The sequence below is a fragment of the Thalia democratica genome, chromosome 4 (genome assembly GCF_965202585.1).
Source record: "Thalia democratica chromosome 4, ktThaDemo2.hap1.1, whole genome shotgun sequence".
Taxonomy (NCBI): domain Eukaryota; kingdom Metazoa; phylum Chordata; class Thaliacea; order Salpida; family Salpidae; genus Thalia; species Thalia democratica.
The window spans coordinates 20781535-20796339 of record NC_139168.1 but is presented as its reverse complement, the minus strand read 5'-3'; the positions used below and the strand labels follow the sequence as shown (position 1 = coordinate 20796339).

At 24.8% G+C, this 14805-nt stretch overlaps 1 protein-coding gene across 1 annotated transcript in view; it reads left to right on the top strand.

The window, feature by feature from the left end:
• Window positions 1-7508: 7508 nt before the first annotated feature.
• Window positions 7509-14805, top strand: part of LOC145833728 (uncharacterized) — a 31101-nt gene continuing 23804 nt past the window's right edge. Inside the window, exons 1-2 of the mRNA XM_082940883.1 lie at window positions 7509-7843; window positions 9553-9650. Coding sequence (XP_082797009.1) covers window positions 7543-7843; window positions 9553-9650 — 399 coding nt within the window. The 5' untranslated portion in view covers window positions 7509-7542. The remainder of the gene's footprint in view (window positions 7844-9552; window positions 9651-14805) is intronic.

The window sequence follows — 14805 nt, the reverse complement described above, 5'->3', positions numbered from 1 at the left end:
TTTATGCAAAGTTAATGTTTGTATCAGTTAAATCTAGTGAGTCAGAAGTAAAATCAAAATGGCAGATTTGAATGAAAGTACAGTGCAAGTTTTAGTGGATCTTAATGTAATTCCTAATGTGCGAAACTACATCACCGTGCGTCAGCAAGATTTAGATTCAAGAGAAGTTCAATTTGCTACCTTCGAAGATTTTTGTCAACATTTCCTGTTCGAGAACAACTGCTTCCAGTTCTTCAAGCTTGGTGAGGATGATTTTATATCAGACAGATTTGTCCTGATGACGTGGAGCAACGAAGTATTGTTCACCTTCACGTTTCGAAATGCAATGGATTACTGCTACATCCTGGTAGTTGCAGCAATGTTTAATATGGGAGATGTCGATTAGCTGTGATTCGCTGATTTTATCTGAAGATGCTCTGAAGTTTTTCGGTGATATAAACTTAGCACCTTAATTGAATGCTTCAGTTTGATTGTTAGAATATTTTTAACTGTGCAGCAGTTTAAGTGGTATATTATTTGTATAATTTCAAGACAATTTTATTGCAGTTTAGATATGCTTAATATTTTTATTTACATTATGTTTGTGTGATTCATATGCCATAGCTATACTTTAATGTGTTTTGCTGAAAGTGTTGTTATCGACGAGTTTGATAGTTATTTATGTATCATAAAATTATTAAAAGCATTTTATATCATATTTTTAAAGATATAAGTTTGTTAAAAATTGATCTTAAATTTTTAAGTACTTCTTATTCAATGCCTTAAACAGAAATATTCTTCTTGTATAAATCTTTTATTGTTTAGTACTCTTTTCATTAATATGTGATTTGTAAAGACTTGATTGTAAAATAAAAGTCAAATAAAAGAAAAAAATGTTTTTTTCTAATAATAAATTTTGTTATTACTGGTCTTAGTGAAAACTAACTGAAAGATTTTCTTAAATCCTACTGTTTTAGAAAATTGACCATAACTGATGATATTTATTATGGTTTCTATTAAGTTAACAAAAGCTTTAGTTAAAGCATATACTTTATATTAATTCTTTGTATTAATGATTTTGGTGTAACTAGTTGAAATTTATGTGTAGTATACTGGATTACTTGATTAGCTTTAAAATGTATTACTATTTTCTAAACATCCTATGAAGGTGTTTTATCTGAAGACGCTCTTCAATGATAAAAGATTTGCACCTTAATGGGTTCAACTTGTTGATTAGGATATTTTTCACTTTACAGCAGTTTTAACTGGTGGTGTTTTTGATTTAATTGATACATTAGATTTTATATTTACAACAGGCTTATGTTTGCGTGATTCATATTCATTAGTTTAATGTTTTAAGCTTAAAGCTTTATTTTTAAAAAAGTTTAATTTATGGTTTTGCATTTTAAAGTTATTGAATGTGAATTTAACTGTTTTTTGCTGGTTAGAGTTTTTATTGTAGAAAATATATTTTGATATACTGTAAATATTCGTAGACAACGCTTTGCAATTGAATATTCTTCTTTAATTTTGAATCTCCTAACGCTAATCAGTGCTTCATACAAGACTTTTATAATTATTCTTTAAGTACATGACGAATTTTTAAAGACTAATTTATAACCTGTTTTATAAAAACTGATCGGTAAGTATGTAGTTTAAATAATTAAACATCTACTGTATTAGAAACTCCAGCATAACTGATAATTGCTACGTATGTATTCCATCGAAGTTTGAGAAGCTCTAATTTACTAACATCTTTGTAAACACTTCTTAAAAATTTTTTTGGAACTATTACTAACTTTGGTATACTATCGTTAGAAGTTATGTCTAAAAATGATTTATTCGGTACACGTATGAATATAATATTAGTTTCTGAACAAAATGAAAAGTTAAGTATTTTCAATATTAAAAACTTTAGAAGTAACTAAGTAGCTGAGAGGAAGGATATGTTAACTTCATAAATTAGTTAGTCTGCAATATCACAGTATTTCAACAGTAAATATTAAAAAGTTGAAATGAGATTGTTATTTAGAAAAACTTGGATATACGGATATAAGCATACTATAAGGCTTAAAGAATATACATAATCACTTAAACAAGAAAACATTGTTACGATTTAATTTTAATGTACATAATAGATTGTATGTAAAAGTACGTTTAAACAAAACGTATTGCAGAAAATGTTTTTTGGAAACCCCTTTTTGTTGATTCAATACAAGAAGTTTTACGTTTTGTAATTTACATGTTGTATTAGCTATTTATCTAAAATCTTAACAGTTTATTTATTATTTAATCATATCTTTTACAACGTTATCTTTTTAAATTCATTTAGTGAAATAGTTTAATTTACAAACTACTTTAAATTTACTGTCTTGTATAAATAAACAAAAATTGTAATAATTGATAAAAAAAGTCAATACTAAGTTTAAATGCCATTTATTGCAGATGAAAACAAAAATAAAATACAAAAATTTATATTTATTCAATTTACGAACGAAATTTAATTAAAAAAGTTAGTTTGTGAAATTAAAACAAACATAAGTTCGCTGAGATTTTAAGTCATACTAGTAGTTATGGTATGGTTTATCTTTTTAAAAATATTAAAATAATCTAAGAAGTTATAACTGCAATATTTTTACAACGTTTTTGAAAAAATTAAAAATATACGCTGCTGACTTACAGAAATTTAATTTAGAAAAGTGAAGTAATAGTCATATAAGTTGAAACAAGTTTTAGCATTTTGTTAAAATTTCTCTATAGTATTTGTTTTTAGTGTAAGTGTAGTGTATATGGTATAAGAAATCAAAACAAAAAGAAACTGAGTATAATAAAAGTAAAAATCAAAAACGAATATTTTCCAATCACATATTAAATATACATTCATTTCATATTTTCATCTTCTTAATTGTGCTTAAGCTAAAGTTTTATACAAAAAATAAAGTTTAGTTACAGAAAATTTCAAAGTAAAAATAAAAAATTTATACCAATAAAAAAAAGCTTTTCGAAGCTTATACTTATGAGAAAATGTTATCTCAAAATTAAATTAGATGACGAAAACGAAAAATAAAGATTTTTACTTTTAATTTCCAGTTCATTCTCACGCGAGAGAAATTTAAATCAAGTTGCTTGAACTTATTATTAAGAAAAAATATAAGTATTGATAAATGGTTTCATATAACTCAATAGTATTTTTTAAATGAATAAATATTAAATAAAAGTGTTGAAAAACTTTGATTAAAAAAAAATACTTTAATCGAAATATTTTTATTCAAATAAGAATATTTTATTAAATACGTAACTTAAATTTAAAAAAAGCAAATAAATTATCATTTCTCAAACTTGTATTGGTCTTTAGGAAAAACTTAAGCTAAATTTTTATTGTAGTTTTCCACATTTTTGCAGCAGCAAAAATAAGACCAATTGTCTTTTGTTCGCTCGTGCAATTGTCAAAACCTCTATCAAAACACGTCTCAATAAAAAAGAAAATAAAAAGTGGGTAGGCAATCAAAAGTAAAAGAACAAAAACAAGTGCACTTTTGAGCCTGTTCAAATTACCACTTTTCCAATTCTAACCAGCACAAAATTGCTACCGTAGAAAAGTGACGTCAGAGTTCTCTCGTTTTCAAACTACCTTTTTCTCTCTCGTTTTTCGCGCTGCTCAAATCAGCTATTTTATACGCTGCTGACTTCGGAGCATGCCTTTTTTGTCTTTATTTGTGAGCCGCTTATTATTTTTTCCTGCTGTTTACAATCACATTCGTTTGCGCTGCTCTTTCAGTGCATGTGGTCTGCTGTGTTGGCTTGAAGATAGATTTGTGGCTTTTTTTAAGCCGTTTGTTTTCAGAAATAAGGAAAAGTTTTTTGTTTTTTTGATGAATTTTTACTGAAAGCTAAGTTATGTTTTTGGTAAAGCTTGAAAAACGATTAGTAATTAAGTAGCAATTTATTAGATAAAAAAAACTTTTAGTATTATTATTAGTTGAGAAGTTGTACTACTTATCATTAATTTTTTGTTAACATTGTTTACGAAATAGAAAGGCTTGTTTATTTACAAAAAAACGCTCATGTAATTTACATGGCACAGAGAAATATACCTTGTTTTTATTCTTACCAGCTACAAGCATAAATAATTGTCCTGAAAGGCAAGCAAATTCAATTAGTGTAATAAATTGTGCTATCATATATAATGCAACTTACAAAATGTTGTCCTTTTTTTTGTAGTTGTCAAAATAAATATTACATGGTATTTTGATGGCCATTAAATTTTGCATGCAAAAAATTGACATAAAATTTTACCAAAAATTAAACATCTAATTGTTTATAAAAGTCAGCAAATGTGTTTTTTTGTTTGTTTATAAAACATATAAAACTGTTTTGTTGTGGTTAGGTAGAAATTTATTCGTTTTAAAATCATAAAATTTTTTTATCTAAACATTGTCTCTAACTGTTTAAGGCTTTTCAAAAAGTTTTTTAGGTTTTAATTGTTCCACTTAAAAGACTTGATGAATACTTTAGTATCAAAATAATGAAGTTAAAGTTAGTTAGTTTTGAAGGTTTTTTTTATTCATCAAATAAGGATATCCAGTGAAACAGTTGCATGTTTTTTAACATAACTTTTTAAATTAAAGATATTTTTGATATAAAAATTACTAAACAGAAAGTGAATAAAACATTAATGTTAGAGAATCAAAAAAAATCAATTTAAATGAATTAAAACTATATAGGCTAAAAAGTACCTTAAAACTTTGTTTAAAAATTTCAAAAGTATACAGATAAAAACTCTAAATTTAAATAGTTACTTTCACTTTAAACAATGAATATATATAATGCAGTGCCTGTTTTCATTGTTCATATAACAAGACAACATTTTACTGCAATTGTTCATATCTTTTAAGAGCTCTAAAAGTAAAAATATTTTTTTACGTTGTATAAGCGAAACTAGACAAATTTTTCATAATATTAAAAAAAACATATGAAAATAAAAGTATCTAGCTTTAATAAATGAATTTTTTAAGCTTCCCAGTATAAGCTTTTAATGTTAAACAAATCCATATACAGGTATTTACAACCAACTTGTGTAGTAGGTTAGAACCTTTTAGAAGTTTGTAATCATCATAAAATAATATGTAGACTTTAAACAACTATCATTCATGACAATGAGTTTTCGTGAAATAAAAAAAGAGTTGAAAAAATGAATTGTACTTAAGCTCATTGTTAAGAAAATAGTTGCTAATTAACATGTTAATTTATAACAAAAAAATCAATATAAGTGCTAAAACTTTTGAGGAAAATTTCTTAATTAAAAAGTACTTCAACAACAAAAAAAAACTCAGTGGTATGTTTAAACCTTTGGAAATGTTGTAAACAGCACAAGTAATCTTTTTGACATTAAACAATTGTTATTCGTAGCGTAAATGTTTTTGACGTTTACCTTTGAGCTCCGCTCGAAATTGAAAGAAATGCTGCAGGTTAATAATTGATGAAAGTCACAATGAGAAACAAAAGAGAAAATAACATCATACAAAAGCCTGCACGGAAAAGCGAAACAAAAAAACTGGCCTTTATTACTAGCTCGTGTTTTGCGTATGAAACTTTTACTATAAATCCACTTTTCAATGCACTTACTTTGTTTGAGCATTTAGCTACGTTATTAAAACATATAGGGGTTTTAAAATTTAAAAACACAACTTTTGATGAATAAGTAAGTGCTTCATAATTTTTTAAAAGATAATGTTGTTTATTAGGGAAAAATCTACGTAATATTTTTTTTGATTTGTATAATATTGCTTGCGTGTTTTCATTGAAAATTTATTTTTTGTTTATCTACCATATCAAAAAAGTTGAACTTTATAAGCTTCAGAAGATGAAAATCTTTTGTAATTTAAAAACAACAATATAAGGGCAAGCTGTTTTAAGTGGTAAAAGAATCCTTTTAACTATTTTTAAAGAAAAAAGTAAATTAACGAGCAACGAAAAGTTTTTATTCATATTAACAATGTATAAAAATAATGATTAAATATTAAAAAAAAAAAAAATCTTAATTTACACAAAGTAAAACATATCAAGTGAAAGATGAAAAACTGTATTTTCACTGTTTGGAAGTAATTTTCTAAACACCTGTTTATTACAGCTTAACAGTTAGAACTTGTTTGAATCTCTAGAACCAAAGTAACAAACAAAAAGGTAATAATAAATAGCAGGTAAATAAGATAAATTGTAGCTAGTCAGAAAAGTTTATAATTTCTTAAATATTTTTTTGTTTTTAAGCTTAACATTTAATGTCTTTTATTCAAACACAACGTTTTATATTTTCAACATTGAACAAAGTTGTAAAAAGAGCTGATGTTTTTGTTTGTTTTGCATATTCACAAAAGCAGGAGTAAACTTCTGCTAAGCAAACAAAATATCAAATGCACATTTTCATATTTCAAGGGGATTTATATTCAAAAGGAGGTCTTATAATCTTATCTTCGATAAACATTCGTGATTTTTAACTACTTTGAAGGGGTTTGATGCAAGATAATAAATATTTCGTTTTAGTGTAAGAAAAATATTGAAACTAAAATGTTTTGCTTCTACTAATGCAAACAAGAATATTGATATGGGAGTTAAAAAATTGCTTGCCTACTAAGAATATTCTTTATAAATGGCTTTAAAAATGTATAAATGTTTTAAATTAGTTATTAAATTTATAAAATCAATTCTAAATTCAAAAAAGATCAGCTTTCAAAACACTTCTGTCTATAAAGATTGTTTTAATGTATTCAATCACTTGTTAAAAACTTTTAGTATAAATATATGTTTATTTATATTTACTGAAATAACTTTTGAAAATGATGTTTTAAAGAAGATAAACTGAATTTTTTTTGTTATCACCAGCTTTTAAACAATTTAAGGATGGAAAACAAATTTAAACAACCGTGAGTTTACATAATTTAAAAAGGATTTAATTCTAGATTAAAAAAAAATGGATGATTTAATGTTTTTCCTTGCTTATTAAATAAAGCATTAGAAACAGATTTTGAGCATAATAAGATGTATTTTTTCTTTTTGTAGAACAACAAAGAGCTATATTAAAGTAAAGCTTTAGAAAGCAGTTATTATATTCGACTTAGAAGCTTTAAATTACAAAAAAAAGCTAAAAGCATATATAACTTTTATAATCAGTAGCTTATTAATTTTTGTTTAAATTTTTTTTATGAAAATAACTAAGGTATTTTAACTGTTTAACAACGTGATAGTTGGTTAGAACTTTATTTTGCTATTCTAAGAGTTAAACAACTGTTTTATTTTTTAATTGTGTACACTATTTTGTAACATTTTATCAAACGATGATTTTTATAATATAAGAAAATACTCATAAAACTAATACTTTAAACAAATATTTTTACTAAAATTATTTTTGTAAATTTTAGCTCTTGAGTTAATTAAATTCTTAATTATAACTCTCCCCTTTTTAGCTAATACCTATAAAACTTATTTTTTTATTAATAATATTGAAATGACATTTATGATGTTCACAGTATACATTAAAATAAAATAAATAAATCTGAATTCACGCAAATGTTAAAATTCTACAATGACGTCATAAAAGCTCCCCTCAAGCTCTCCAAGAAAGACCAGAAAAACGTCATCGGTGGCCATGACAACCGCGATGACGTGTTCGGGGTGCCGGGGCGTGACGTGGCGCAGCAGAACATCATCCATGACGTCATAGAGCAGAAGAAGATGAGGGAGAAGGAGAAACAGCAGCAGAAGAAGTCAAAATTCAGGATTATGACGTCAAAGGCAAAAAGTTATGACGTCACGAAGGAATCTAATGGCGAAAAGAAGAACAAGAAGCAGGGAAGACAAGACAAAAAAGGTGGGTATGATTAAGTGCTGAATTTGCAAATAAAACTTTTATTAATAAGTGTTAATATAGTGAGTAAATAATTGGTTTGATTCAATATTGTGAAATTAATAAATTAATTTAATCTTTTAAGACTTTATTTTACAAATTAAGTTTTGGTCAAAGACCTCGCCAGTGCTTGAATAAAAATCTTATAAGATATATAACAGTCATGAAAATAGCATTAAAATAAAATTTATATACTTTGAATTTAAACTTTGGCATGAAAGTTTTTCAAAAATTACTGACTTCAGTTCTAAAAATTTGTACATTATTAACTATAAGTGTTATTTATGAGCTTGAAATTATCCACAAGATTTGTCATCATTTTGAAGAAGTCACACTTCTCTTTTTTAAAATGATTTGCATGCAGTATTAATTTTTGAAAGTAATTTGAAAAGTTTTTATATAAATAAGCAAGGAATGTAAACGGGAAAAAAATAGTTAACTAATTTCCTTTATTTAGAATGTAGTTGTAGAACACACTAATAATTTATAAAACAAACTAAGGAAAAATATTTGATAAATTACCTATAATTACTGCACGACTTTACCTTTTTCAAATGAACTTTACTCTTATTTAAGTTTTAACAAACCTTTGACTCATAAAAAAATGTCAGTTTCTAAGTTAAATATATTTATAAGCTTACTAAAGTTCTGTGACATGGTTCATTTTGTGCACTACCTATTTACTTGTGTGACAAAATAACTACTATTTTTCAAAAGCTGCCGTTGTATTCAGTGAAACTAACTTTTAACCTATCACAAGTCTTTTTATTTTTCTACAACATTCTAAGTATAAATCAAACAGGGTGGTCCAAAGCTATAAAAAATTTATTTATCTACCAAAATTTTTAATGCAAGCTTACACTTTTTCAGGTTCAAAAATAATTGTTTAGTTTGTTGTCTTTGATAGAGTAAACTATTAGTCTATCATGAAGCTCTCTTACTTTATCACTATTTTAAGGTTTTGTTTTTTAAACTTTACTTTGTTCTGTTATTGAACATACTTGTAGTTTAATAACTAACATGTGGAAAAAAAACTGTCTTAAGTTTAGCCTATAGTCGATTTTAAATATATTCTAACATGTTAATGCAATCTAAAAACGTTATAAAAAAATGTTAATAATTGCTTCACAATTTTTAATTTATAACTTAAAAGTCATTTTATTGTAATTTTAAACCATTAGTACATTAACTTTTTAAAGAATGAACGTATAAAGAAGTTTGATTTTATATAATTACTTTTATATTCAATAAAACTTTTTACGTCTGGAAAAATAAAAAGTTTGCTTTCAAAGTAATTTTCTTTTAACGTTGTGCATCAAAAGTTAAATGGTTCAAGAAAAAGTATTTTAGTTAGAATCATTAATCATATTATTTTTTGACATTTTTTTTTCTCTCATGACGATTATTTATAAACTTTTTCATGTGATTCTGTAAAAGTCTTCAAGATATGTTAGTTCGATCATGTTTTTCTAACAGTTTTTACTCTCGTTTAAAAACTATAACAGTATTTCAAGTTTTTTTAACAACAAAAACAAGTATTTATTGTGGTCTATAAAAAATGGTTACAAAAAAATATCTACTATAAATTATTTACATGCAATTTGATACTTAAATTTTTTTACGTGAGTTTTATTAAGTTATGCAACAAAACAAACAAATCAACTTTTTGACAGGAGAAACAAAAAGAAAACAAATATCTGATTTAATCAATGGAGATAGTGGTAGCAATGATGATGTTTTGTCAAAAATTGAGTCTTATGTTCACAAAAAGGTAAGAATATTTAATGAATATACTAAAAAGTAAGTCACAATATAAAAACATTAACCATTTTCAAAATATATTGAAAAAATCACTAAAATTTATTTTAAGAGTTTTTCTATCCAATTTATGTAACAAAGTTTATCTTCAATTTAGAATAAAATTTAAAATTGTTTATGTTTTTGGTAAAAATAAATTATGTTTTTCTTTGAAATATACCAAATTTTATACTTTTCAAAGTTTTACTAAAACTTCTACCTAATAAACTTAAGCCTTTTCTTAATAGGTATAGTAACAAATATATTTAATTAAAAATCAGGAGTATATGTTGTTATCGGTTTTGTTTTTAGTTAAACACTTTTTTAGTTTTTGTGTGATTACAAGATTCAAATTGTTAGTAGTCTTTTTAATTTGATAAAAAGCTACTTAAAGTTCAGAGTTTAACTTTAATACTGTCATTTGTACTAAATAAGCAAATTCAGACTATACAACATAACTAATAAGCTTTTAATTAACTGAAAAATAACTTAGTAGTTGTAACACCCTTATATGGTATTTAAATATAAAAGTTGTTACTTCAGTTTTGCAAAAGAAACAAATTCTTTTTACGTTTATCACAATGATAAATTAGCACAACCATAATTGATAAAGCTTCGGGCTAAAGTGTCGTAATAAACTAATTTTGGTTGCTTAAAATGATGTAAAACACGTAAGCTTGTCAAAAATTTCACGCTAACATATGTATATTTATTTATTTTTAAAACTAACAAATGTACATATTAAAAAAAGTTCTAGTTTTATTTAAAAAAAATTTAGTATACTTCATTGTAAACTGGAAAGTCTTTGTTGTAGTTGTTCGTTAAAACTAGAAACAACTTAAAATTACTTTATTTGTTCTCAAACGATTAAACCTTAAGTATTTTTAACAGCTGTAATATATGTTACATTAAAAGCATTCAAACAACTTAAATGTTATTGACATTTCAACTTACATATTAATCAGCTGACATTTCAAACTATTACCAGCTGCTAATTTTGTGGTTAATAAATTTATGAAAGGTTGAATGCGACAAACTTGTAAAATTAAACTTACATACTAAGACAATTTATTTGTTTTTTTCTTATGTGTTAATATAAGAAAAGGCTTACAATGTTTAAATAAAAATGTGCAGTTTCTAAAACTGTTACTAAAAATAGTAACATCGAAAAAGTACGAGGAAACGTAGAATGTGTTCTTTGTTTACATTTTTCTCGTAATTTTAATAAATAGACTATGACAGATATTTTATTTTATTTTTTTAATTATTAAGTTTCTGTTTAAACTTTTAGATCTTAATTTTTTTTGATAATTACTAAAAATACTGAAAGTTAAAATATTAGCATCTAATTTATGATTTAGTTTCCTTTACTAAGGTCAATGCTAAAAAAAACACCAAAATTAAGTAAAACACAGCACACTGTTTCTAAAGGTATAAGTATTTGTAAAATGAAAAAACAAAATACTTAAATAAAGAGTCACGTTTTGCGTTTAAATCGTTTAAAATGATTAAAGAGTAAAATATAAAACATGAGTACTGACTTTACTTTTTGTTGTTTTTTAAAATTATTGACAGTTTTAAATGGTTGAATATTATAATATAGAGGATAGTAATAATGATGTTATTAATTTAAATCTTTTGTCAATGACAGTTATTGTCAATATTTTCTTATTTTTTCTGATGGTTTAAATTTTCAAAAAAAAATTTGTTTGTAAGACTTGAACAATTGGTTTCAATTTAAAACTCCTGGAGCAAAACTGCTAATAACACAAATTTATTACAAAATTGTACCTTTTTGTCCACAATGAAATTAAGTTGCTAATTTTTATTGTAGTTTAAGTTTTTGGCAGCTTTTTTTACTTTAGCTGTTTAGTTGATAGACTTCTTACAAATAGTTTGTTTTTAAATATTCTTCTCTGAAAGAGATGTTTTTAATTTCAAACCCTTTTTCAAAACACATTTTCCCATATAAGAAGAGAGCTGTTGTTATTTTAGGATTATTTCTGCTTAAAAATGACAGTTTTAGTACAAACGTAAGCTTATTTGTGCACTTATAGTAAAAATTAGACTGTCAAATTTTACTACAAATTCAAGTACTTTAGCTTACAAAGATTTATTGAAATATTCAAAATAACTGTGCTTGTGGCTATTTTGTTACGTCTATCAAACTTCACATGATACTATTATGATACTTTTATTTTCACAAAGATAACAGGATTATGATATTTATATTTTTGAAAGCAATGACATTTCTACTGTCACTAAGTAGTTTTAGAGATCATAAAACACATTTGCCTAAATAAGAGTTATAAGTTTAGGCATATTTCGTATTTTGCATGTGAAAACTTTCGTTAAAAGATATCACTTAATAAAAAATTAACTAAAAATTAAGTTTTTTAACTGTGTTAAAGCTTTTAAACTTTTTAAAACTTACGAAATTTGACGCTAGTGATTATATAGGAGTCAGAACTTTATGAGTACTAAATATAGTAACAGTAAAAAGCATCAAAAATGTATATTATTAATTTACAACTTTAAATGCTCTGTTCAACTTAAAGTGGCTTGAACTTGAAGGAAAAACAAAAACTTAGTTAAAAATTAGCACAATAAATTGTTTCTATTGTCTTAAGATAAATGTATAAGTCTTCGTAAAAGATCAAATACTTTCATTGTCGCAATAGCCTAAGGTATCGAACAAATTAAAACTTAAATCATTACTTACAGTGACTTGCTTATAATAAAAACAACATTGAAAGTTATAAGCGGCCAAGAACAGGTTAATGGAGAATTTAATAAGTAAAGTATTGTTCACTTGACTTCTGTCATTGAAAGCTATTGTCGTAATAAAAAATTAAGTTTCGCTTTATAGTTTTTGTAGTACTATATAAACCAAAGTTAAAACAATAACAAGTTGTAATTAATGTTGTTTGAAATAACACTAAAACTAAATAACTCTATATTTAAACAACAGTTTTTGCAAAAAAAAAAAAATTATTTATATAAGCTGAAACTTTATTAAACTAATTTTGTTTGATATAATTTTAATAGTTGGTTGAATGACACCAACGCAAAACTATTTATTGTTTTATTGATGATGTATACACGGTGTTTTGATTTTGTTTCGTTTTTAATGACAGTAATTACCAAAAATAATTTATTTCATGATCAACACTTTTTCCTTTAATAGTCGTTTTAATAGGCTTATTACAAGTACTTAAAAATGCATTTACTTTTTTTGCAATGGTTTTATAAGTTAGAATATCTATATGGATAACATTAACTTATTTTAGGATTGTATTTGCTAAAGTCAACGACATTAAGTTATTTTTGAACATTAAAACTTGTTAAAAATTTAAATATTTTCACTTTAAAAGTTTTTCTTTAATCTAAGGTCAAAAGTCAAGTTTTTATCAGTTGGAACGTGATTTTGTAGTTAATAACTTCTTAAAGCCTTTACATAAAACTACTTTTCTTAGTCTGACAAAAATAACACTTAATAAGACTTTTCGAATGTTATCTTTATGGTTTTATAAGAGACTATTTCTAATATGATGTTTTTTTTCTGCTGTCGTAATGTGTATTTTGTGACCTTTCGAAAATATTTACATTTTCGTTTCAAAAAAGCGCGCTAAACTAATGTGTTCCTCATAAGTGTTTGTTCAAACATTTCTTTAAATAGTGCAATGACTACTTTCTTACTACTTACCTGGTGTTAGAAATATTTTTTTAACGTTTTTTATGAACAACTTTGACATTAAAACCTGAGAATTTCAGCTATAACTAACTAAAATATTGAATTTCCAAATGCGTGTAAGTATTGCATTGTTAACATTAAATTAAAGCACTGTTAGTTTAAGTGAGTTTACTGTTTTTGTTTTGCTTAAGGTCAAGGTTAAAACAAAAAAGTAATTTGAAACTTAATACATTTTTTCTCATAATTATGTTTTTCGTAAAAGACCACATAACATTACTGAACTAATAATAGTTTACGATTTATATTAGATTAAAAGAGTGAAAACACAAAACAATAAAAACAAAATGTTGAACTGGTTTACACTAAAAGACATTATTGACAGTGAGTAAAAACTAATAAGTTAGGCATAAATTAGTTCTAAAGAATTATTAATTCCACATTTTGTAAAGGACAAATTAATGTTTTGATTTATTAACACTTTAGTATATTGTTTTGTAAAACTTCAAAACACCTATGATGATGAACTTTATTAACTTAAGAAGAAATCAAAAACAAAGTATAACTAATTCTTCGATTCTTCAATTAGTAACGATCTATATAACTACTTTAATTTATTTATGGTAACTCAGGTTATTTTGTAATAACTTTGTTTGATTAAACAGTACTAACCAAATATTTTTGTATCTTACTAACTTTGTTTTATGTTATAATTGTCTTTTAATCAATTTATCCTTTTATTTACTTATACGGTGTCAGTAATTTATAAATTGTGTTATGATCTAAGTTGTAAGTGTAATGTTTCAAAAATTATAAAGAACCTTGATGGACTTATAACAAGTGGTTTTATTCTACATATTTTTCTCTGTATGAGGTATTTTTCGAGCAAGTTTATTTTAACAAGTGTTTTCTGTAAAAGTACAACAACAGTTGTTATTTTGTTTGTATTTCTGCTGAAATAAACACTTTTAACACAGATTTAATCTCATTGAAATACTTGTAGTAGAAATTTGGCTGTCAAGTGACACTAAATAAGAGCTTGCATAACTTAAATCATGAAAAATATGTTTGATAGAATGAACTTAAAAGGTTTATATTTTCTACGATTTATCTATGCATGTGATCTAGAAAAATAAATGTTATTATATTCTTAACTTCTATAACAACAAAAAAATTTATTTGCTAATATAGCTAATAAAAAGAAAGCGTTTCATTTTTGCAGTTAAAAGTAAATTTATCTTTGCCTTCGGTATTTTTATTGTCATTTTTTATAGCCTTCTGAAAATATTTGCTTAAATTTGTAAATTCGAAAAGCGCGCATTTTTTTGTTTCTAGTGGAAATATTTGTTCAAATATTTCGTGGTTTTATTTTGCAACGTCATTTACTTTTGTTCATTTTCCGAGTATTATGCTTTAAATTATTATAATTTAAATGCAA